The following is a 9,674-nucleotide window of genomic DNA, read 5'->3' on the forward strand; positions in this document are numbered from 1 at the left end:
AACAAATACTCACTATTTTTTAATGACCAGCCTTAGCAATGCACCATATTCCAACAAGGTGTCTATTTTTAAACTCCCTGCAATCTGCATCTTAGCTAAATGCATGCAGGTAATAGCAAGTAATCAGACTTAATTTTTTGTTTGAATATTTTATCCATGTTTTTTTGAATGATTCACTCCCCTCTCTTCCCCCCCCCCCCCCCCCCCCCCCCCCCGAACATGTGGGAAGGTCACATTTGGGTATGATACTAAATTACTGTGTTATCCTAGGAATGCTTGGTGTTGGTAGGTAACACACTGTCTTGCGTGAAATCCACATTGACAAAGATGCACAGGAACCTTGAATTAATTTGGTGCTGAGTCATTTGTTTTATCGGTAATTTAGTTTGTGAGATGAGTCACAGTTAATAATGAAACTGACTCTCAATATCGTGAGACTACTCTGTGGTCTCCTGTTCGTAAAACTATTGATTTCCCTTTAGAGCAACATCCAACAGACATTCCAGAAGCTGCAAGGAGTATTGCAGGAAGACTTCAGTGGTGAAGATTTGCAGATTATAGCCTGTCCTTCCATGGACCAGGTAAGCAGCAGCCAGGTATAACACCTATACACAAGTTTGAGTGGTATTTCCTAGGATGAGTTCTATGCCATCTTTGGAAACACAACTCCAGTTAACCTCTTCCTAAACACAGTTTCAGCGTGCTTTGCTTTTTCTTCACCCCTTCCCCCACGCCCCCCAGATTACTAAAAGACGTATGAACCAAAGACTTGATGAACACAGAATTTATAGCGTGGTTTATTCAGTTAAAGGGACTGGGGCTATTGTTTCAGTCCTGAACTTCCTGGCCTGAGCCAGTGTAGACGTTATAAATGTTGGCTGATCCTCCTGCACCATTGCTCTATGTTAATCTGTTTCATAACATTGCAGCATTATTACCACGTGAAGTGCAGGGCGTTTTGTGTGTGTGTAAACTGGCCATTTAATTCTCCTGTAACTATTTCACCAGATGCAGCTCCAAGAACTTAGTAACCTGCTAAGAAATAGTTCAAACTCACAGCACCCCTTTATGTTTTCTGTGGAGTGGGTGAAATCTGAGAACCTGAGATGGAAATATTTTGCCACAAAATTAGTCATAAAAGCTTCCTTTTAAAGATTCTAAACACCCTGTGTAAAGTCAATCCATCTCCCCGTCCCCTGCAACAGGGATGAGTTGGCTTGAGCTGAAGTTTGCCACCGAGTGTTAGGGCTTTACATCTCATTTGTTTCAAAAACCTTTTTTTTGAAATATGGATAGTCCTGTTATGTAACACGTGTTTCCATAACACACATCCATTATAACATGATTAATGGATTAGGGAGCACTATTTGCATTATGTGGGTTAAAGCATAACCGTGATTGGGAAAATCTGTTTGAATCTGTGCTTTGAAGGCAATGTTGCCTGTTCTGCTATAACACAACTTTTTAGAAGGCAAGGTTTCTTAGGAACATTACTATTGTGTTATGGCAGAACTACCAGTATGTTGAATTTTGTAGAATGTACAGCACAGGAATAGGCCACTCAAGCCAACAGATGGATGCCTATGTGTAAGGTCCAAATGTTACAATTTTATATTTAATTAAAATGAAGGAGGAATGTATCAAATTACACACAACCCTCGAGGACAAGGCTTTGGGTGGTGTGACTTGAGCTAAAGGTACATTCTTCCTGTGTTTAATCTCAGTCAAAGTAGAGAAGCTGGCTCTTAACTCCAGTGTGATATATTTTGAGAGGAAGGAGACCTGAGTATTCTCCCTGTCTGTACCCTCACTTCCCCAGGGCATTGATTCTCTTTACAGGTAGTGGGTCATTTCACTCAAATACATGGAATGATGGTGGTCAGACATGGAGCAGTTGATGATGCTCTCTTGCAGTTCAAGATGTATAGGTTACTAGAACTCATTTCCACCCCTCATCCAGATTAGTTTGAATTGGCAATGTCAGAAACTTGTGGGCAATTTTTAATTCATGTCTTTTCAAACTGGTCTCAACTTTTCACCCTCTTCTTGCAGGTAAACCTGTTGTTGTCAGCTTCCAATTAGGATCATTGTCACACAGTGGAGAGAAAATGGGGATATGTCTGACACCTAAAACTGGGCATTAACTGGTCGAGGGAAGCACTGAGTGACGGAAGGCACTTGGAGTGAAGCAGTTGGCTGAAGAGAATTTTGTGGATCACTGACTATAATCTGTAGCCACTGCACAACTGTGTGTAAAAGTTATGGGTGTTTGGTGAAGAATTTGACATGCCACCATTTACCTATTCATCTCCTCAAAACCCAGGGCTGGTCGTGAATGGAAGGTCACTTATTCATAATTTTGGGTCAAGGGCCACCCCGTGTACAGTCAGTTCTCTAATGTCTGACGTGCCTACCAAAGACTCTGCTTCAACACTGAAAGGCTGGGGTTTCCTAAAGGAGCTTCTCATTTCTCAAAGTCTGAAAGGTCTTTGGTTTTTTGACTGGTGTGTGTGTGTATTTGTATATTTTCTATAGGCTATAATTTGTACATTAAACTGAGGAAACATTGAATTTGATACTGACATAACGCTGGCTGTAGAAGTTGCATAAATGAATGATGTGGTATTAAAGGGAACATTGAAATGTGTATTATACCAGAGGGAAGTTCAGCTTGACTCTCCCTTTATCCTTTGTGTTAGTCTTGTGTAATCCACAATATAAACTTGTTTTTTTGTTGTAGTTCTCTTTGCTTTTCAGGGTGAGGGATGTTGGTGGGGAGACAAGAGACTGCAGGTGCTGGAATCTGGAGCAACACACGAGCTGCTGAAGGAATTCAGTGGGTCAGGCAGCATCTGTGGAGGGTAATGGACAGTCAACGTTTCAGATCAAACCCAAAATGTCAGCTGTCCATTTCCCTCTACTGAGTTCCTCCAGCAGCTCATTTTTTGCTGAGGGATGTTAGTGTTAGCGAATGTAACTCCTCCCATCTCAGACACCCTGTACAATATCAAACAGCAGCACAGAGTGGTACAGAGTAAAGTTCCTGCTACTATGCCTCAGCCTCAACCCCAACCCCAACTACTCAAGTAGACCCCTACAAATGACCCTTCCCATTGCCCAGCCTTTGGAGTATCATTGACAGAGACACCAAGTTAGCAACTGGATTGAAACTGCATGGACTTGTATCACTAAAGGACCTTTGAGCCACAATAGATGGGGTTAGCCCAAGTTCCAAAAGAGTCCCAACATGCTGCATGTTTCTGGGCAACAGATTTAACAGTGGTGCTCCAGAGGTGGTTTGCAGATGAGATCAGGCAGTGTAATTCTTGTGATGTGTACTTCATAGCTGCCACAACATCTTTTACTCACTTACCAAACCAGTGCTAATTGGTTGGTTTAAACTTAGTTCCATTTTCACTGTTCTGCATGAGTTTGATGCAAATTTCTCACCCTTGTGGACCAAGCTGAAACTACATACACTCACTAGGGGAATATGGTTTTCTTGGTAATCTATGCACTATCTTTTCATTGATTATTACAGTGTAGCTAACAGTATAAGTCACAGTAAAATACAGAAGCTGTAGCATCAATTGGCACAAAGATCACTCACTGTGGAAGTTTTCCATAGGGATAAATTGTAATAGTGTAGAAAACACACTCCCAGATGCAAATATTTGTTCTATAAATATCCAAATGCAGCAAGTCTCACTTTGCTCTTAAACCGCAGTAATTTGAACTTTGAAGATTGTTTGGTAAGCATTTTAACATTAACTGATTTAACACTAACCAATTGAGAATGGACTGTGGTAGAGTCGATGAGTAAATTGGAATGAGAATCACAATGGTCATAACACAAAATTGGACTTTTTATCCTGTAGAGTTATACCAGTTCTATCTAAGAACAAGACCTACACCCCAACCCCCTCTCCTCATGGCCTAAAAATTCTTTCCTTTGTGTATTTTCATGGACAAATCAGTTGCAGCTCCCTTATCACTGCAGCAAGCTAAATGAGGAGTTGCCTTAAGGTATTAAGCTTGATGTTATCAACTGCTCTCTCAATCAAAGATTAATTTCATACTGCCAATTCTGAAATGAAAGTACCAAATTAGTTTACTACCTGGTTTCATTTGTCCCATTTTGCATTCAGTTTTAAACCTAGACCTCCCATGTTAATTGGGCCAGTAATGTATAAATGATTTATGAAGAATCATTTGTCATACTTACCAATCATCCACACAGATAAATAATTGTCATCTTAAGATGCTCAATTGGAAAATGATAAATCTGTTACGCATTGGGGAGGCTGTCACAGTTGGAAATTGGATTCGGTGAAAGGCTTTGGAATTGAAATGTTAGCTTTCAATTAGCTTTGCAATAAGGTCCTTCATGAAACTCTCCATTTCCTTACTGGGAGTTCTGTACAATAGGCAGACACCAGGAAGAACATTGTTCATCTGTGCGATAGGCAGACACCAGGAAGGACATTGTTCATCTGTGCTCTGTGATGGGTAAGCAGAATGCCAAGGTTTCTCTTTCCCTTCCGAGCCCAAAGTCCTATGTTGACATGAGTTACTCTCTTGGGGTTTAAAACATTCTAACTTAACTTTAACACAAGAGTGATTAATTCTAGAAATCATCTACTTAGTTGCCGAATATTACATTCTGTGGGATTAAAAATCTATCCATGTTTTATTTTAATGGTTGTCCAAAAAGTTTGCAGGTTGCATTTTTAAAATAGCTTGCATTGAAACACGTCCTGTAACATGAATGTATATGTTGTTAAATAACAATGATTTTCTCTATAAGATAATTAGGGGGAAATGCACGATGTACATAGTTGGTTTCCTTGTATGGAACAAAATGACATTTTACTATTGTGTAAATAATTGTGGGCAAGAGTTAACAGTTATTATAAAGGGTATATCTGCATTTTATACTTTAGAAGCATTTTTTTTAGTTTCGACTCCGAGTTGATGCTTACAGTAGTCTATTTCAGAGACGGATACAACTAACAAGAACCCAATTCACTGATTCTGATTATTTTTGGGTGTTTTAAAGGGTTTATATAATGTAAATTGTATGTACATAGAGATTAATAATATAAACATGCTTGTCCCCAGTTTCTCAATGCAATCTGATAGTTTTAATAAAATGTTTTCAAGAACTTCCTCTCTGATTTTGACATTATCCTAAATTGCACAACAAGCTGATTAGTGGAAAACAGGCCAGAACTTCCACCCAGTCGCCGACGCTGCCACTGGACTTGCACACGTTCTTTAGGGAGTTACTGAAACCCAGCACTAGCACTGTGAAATCTGCTGGGAAGTTTGCTGGTCCAGGGTAGGGACAGCCAGTGGCGCTGAAGCTCCACTGTTGGGCTTGCACCAGGTTTACAACAATTCCACTGAAACCATCTGGGGAAGGTGATGGCTGCCAGGGAAATGGTAAGTCAACCATTTTATTTGATTTAGCTGCAATTTGGCTTAAATGTGATTGCGTTCAAGTCTGTGTTTTTAATGTTTTAATTTTTTAAATCTAAATGTTCTGTTTTTCTAGTAGTTCCTAGGTGTTTGAATGTTTGTGTACATTAGAGCTATTCGTAAATGTTCAACTTCAGCAACATCTTTGACACCAGGCGCAGGCCCCAGTCGGAGCCGTTTTGTGAGTGCGCTTGGCTGTTGCACTGAGGATGCCCAGCCTTGCCCTGCTGAGCCAGGAAAGTGTGCCTGGGATCACGCTGGAAGAAATGGTACACCAACAATGGTGTGTGTCAGTTGTGTTGCTGTGGAAACAGATTCAGCACGAAATTTGGGAGACATTGTGGAAATTAAACCTTAGTTTGTGAAGCCTCAGTGCTGCTGCTGTAAGTACTTCACTTCCTACCTTCTATTAACTGCACTGAAGATTCCAGCCTGAGACTCAGAATGGATATATCATCCTGCAAAACTGAAGGAGCCCATCGGGTCCAAACTAATGCCTAGCAGAGCAACCCTATCAGTCCTGTTCCCCCGACTTCCCTGTAGCCCTGCGATTTAATCTCCCCACACATGCCCAGCAGAGCAACCCTATCAGTCCTGTTCCCCCGACTTCCCTGTAGCCCTGCGATTTAATCTCCCCACACATGCCCAGCAGAGCAACCCTGTCAGTCCTGTTCCCCCGACTTCCCTGTAGCCCTGCGATTTAATCTCCCCACACATGCCCATGCATTTAGTATCCACAGTCACTGAGCTCCCCTAACAACTGCTTAAAATAAACTCTTTAGCATGGACTTCTGAGCATCAGCATATAGTGAATGAGAGGAATGTTGTGGGGGGGGGGGGGAGTAGCGGGAAAATTGTAGGTAGAATAAAGGATTATTGTGGGCAGCAAAGTGTAAATCAGGCGTGAGAGGACTGTAACAGGCTGCTAAGAGTAAAGCAATAAAGTCTGTCCCTTTACAAATACTGGTTTATTTTGCCTTTGGATAGCCTCTGAATTTAAAAATGTATATATTGCTGATCACATTGGTCATATTTACCTAGTTGACTGTTTCATCCAGCGTTCCATGCAAATGTGTCTGATCTTAAACATGCAGCAATTATCATGGTGAGCTCCCATGTTTTGAGTTTTTCCTGCCCCTACAGATAATTTGTCTTCAGTATCTTCTGTGCATTTGGCTCCTTGAGTCTCCAGTCTGTCTTTGTTGATGGGTAATGTGTTTTACACTGAGCCCAGGATAACAAATCAAAACTTCCAAGTAAATTACATTTGGGACTGGATCTATTTTGAGTCTCCACAGAATCTTTCTCAGTCTTCAGATTTGTTGACTTTTTCATTTCAGATTTGAATTTATTGCTATAAAACTAAAGTGAAAATATAACCACAATCTGTGAAAGTATTATGGAGCTCTGTAGGATGCATACTGTTGTAGGGATGGTAGCCTCACTGGGGTACAGGCCCACTCTATCATTGGGTGGGTTGCAATACAGTGATGCTGCAGTTGTTGAAGTTATTGAAGGATTTGATTGAAAGAATTGCAATAATTTACCTCTCACAACCTCCACATATCCCAAAGCACTAGTGAAGAAGCCACAGTTGGTGTGCTGAAAACACATTTGTGCAAAGCTAGATCCCGCAAACAGGGAAGAAAAAGTCAGATGAAATTGTTTTAATGCTATTGGTTGGGAGATAAGTATTGGCCTTGCCTTGAGAGAGAATACACCTTGCGGAGAAGAGCAAGGGGTTCCTTTAATTCCACTTGAAGAATGGGCAAGGCTTGGTTTGAGGTCTCACCTGAAAAACTGTTAACCTAACAGTGCATCAGGTTGTTTAGCATAGGAATATCTGCCCTGGAGCGGGACTTGAACAGTGGTCACATTTTACCTCCAATATGATAACCACTGCTAGCACCAAGTGGTATCTGCCTGAGTTGATGGAGTCCAAGAGAATCCTCAAAAATCGTTAGTTTCCTGCACCTTGCAATACGTTGCGAGCTCTGCACTTGTTTATACCCATCAGTACAAGGCAAAATTCTGCAGTTGTTGTAAATGCTAGAAACACTCAGCAGCTCAGGCAGTTGCAGCGGACAGAGAAACAACGTACTTGTGCCAAATCCTTCATCTAAAATGGAAAATTCCTGAGACGTAAAACATTTTAAGCAGGCACAGAGTCTGGGGAAGGAAGGAAAGAGTGAAAGGACAGGCATCATTTAAAAGATAATTGGGCAAATGTTGGGGGGGGGGGGGGAGTAAAAAGACTGAGTAAAAATGAGATTAGAAGCAGCTCTGCTTGAGGGGCTATAACCATCAGAGTGGGCCAAATGTAACTTGTATTTATCATTGTGTAGGTGGTCCACCCTGAGACCCATTATCTGTATTTGGCTCCAAACCCATCAGTGAGGTAAAGCTAGACAGATTCAAAGCAGCATAATGCAGAGCTCTTTAAAACTTTATTGAAACTAACACCATCAATATAATGTAAAATGCTGCAAATAATGTAATGTAAGATAATACAAGGAACTGCAAAATAATTATGGTATTGTATCAAGGAAATAATTTACGAATTATAATAAATACCATACACTGTTGCAGCTTTCGTCTCTAACAATCTTGCACACCCCATGCACCTCACCCCATCTGTACAGATTGATAAGGACCTCTCTAGCTTCTTTGCAAAATTGCCCAGGTATGTCCCCGAACCCCCATTTTATAATACAAAATGCCAATGACAATCAATTGACACAACCTGATCCCTTTGTGATTGTCCATTCTATGCCCAGTTTATTCCTTATAAGGCCATCATTAGTCCTTTGCCATCAATTTTCACTGCAAGTTGTTAGGGTGGGGATGTGATCTGGCCCCCTGGGGGTGTTGTTCCTACTCCACAGACTGTCAAGAGTACAGGATTCTTGTGAAGAAAGCAGATGATGCAAGTTGTGCCATTGAGTTGATATTGTCTGTAAAGGACTGCTTTGTCAAATCATAGCCTATTTTAAAAATTGCTTTAAAAACATAGTATGCCAGGTAGAACTTTTCATCAATTCTGGTCAATCAAGAATTGAATGTACATCTTCCTGAATGTTGCTACCTCCAACTTAAGAGTCTGTAAGTATAAAGCCAGATTAAATCTCCCCAGGTTTATCACAGTACTTCCAGACAGGGATCTTGGAAAACAGTCAGTGTAGATTCAGTACAGATTGAACAGCCAGCATAAAGGTTGATTGGAGTAGGTTGTTTGTGGGCAAAGGGACCACAGGCAAGTGGGAGGTTTTTAAAGGTGAGATAATGAGAGCTCAAGGTCTGTATGTTTCTGTTAGTGAAGGGTAAGGCTGGGCAAGGGCAGGGAACGTGGATGATAAGGGATATTGAGGGCCAGGAAAAAGGAGGTATGGGTCAGGTACAAGCAGCTGGGATTGAGCAAATCCCTGGAGGATGCAGGAGTGTACTCAAGGTAATCAGGAGGACAAAAAGGGGGCAAAGAAAGTTAAGGATAATGAATACTTCTCCTGTCTTTACCATGGAGAAAGACATGAAGACTTCGGAACTAGGAAAAGTAGACAGGGAGGTCTTGGGGATAGTCTGCATTAGAGGTGTTGCTGGATGTCTTAAAAGGTATGAAGTGACCAAGGAAGTCAATGACGACAGGGTGGTAGACATGGTTTATATGGACTTCAGTAAGGCCTTTGATAGGTTCCACATGGTAGGCTGCTCTGGAATGTTAGATTGGATACACAATTGGACCTGATAGTAGAAAGCAGAGTGTGTTGGTGGAAGGTTGTTTCTCGGACTGGAGGCCTGTGACTAGTGGTGTGCCTCAGGGATCGGTGCTGGGCCCATTGTTGTTTGTCATGTATACAAACAATAATGTTGGATACAATGTACAAGGTACAGTTAGTAAGTTTGCAGATGACACAAAATAGCAGGTATAGTGGACAATGAAGGAGGTTATCAAAAATTACAGAGGGATCTTGATCAGCTGAGTAAGTGGGCCAAGGACTGACAAATGGAGTTTAATTTGGGTAAGTGCGAGATGTTGCGTTTTGGAAAGTCAAATCCAGGTAGGACTTTCACAGTGAACAGCAGGGCCCTGGGTGGTGGTGTAGGAGTACATGGTTCACTGAAAGTAGAGCCACGGGTAGAAGGGTGGTGAGGAAAGCTTTTGGCACACTGGCCTTCATAAGTCACGGCACTGAGTA

At 41.4% G+C, this 9,674-nt stretch overlaps 1 protein-coding gene across 1 annotated transcript in view; it reads left to right on the forward strand.

Moving 5' to 3' along the window:
* cog3 (component of oligomeric golgi complex 3) overlaps positions 1 to 5,165 on the forward strand; it is a 70,630-nt gene extending 65,465 nt beyond the window's left edge. Inside the window, exons 22-23 of the mRNA XM_052014218.1 lie at positions 483 to 581; positions 2,053 to 5,165. Coding sequence (XP_051870178.1) covers positions 483 to 581; positions 2,053 to 2,082 — 129 coding nt within the window. The 3' untranslated portion in view covers positions 2,083 to 5,165. The remainder of the gene's footprint in view (positions 1 to 482; positions 582 to 2,052) is intronic.
* The last annotated feature ends 4,509 nt before the right edge of the window (positions 5,166 to 9,674 follow it).

Source organism: Pristis pectinata, chromosome 4 (assembly GCF_009764475.1).
Source record: "Pristis pectinata isolate sPriPec2 chromosome 4, sPriPec2.1.pri, whole genome shotgun sequence".
Taxonomy (NCBI): Eukaryota; Metazoa; Chordata; class Chondrichthyes; order Rhinopristiformes; family Pristidae; genus Pristis; species Pristis pectinata.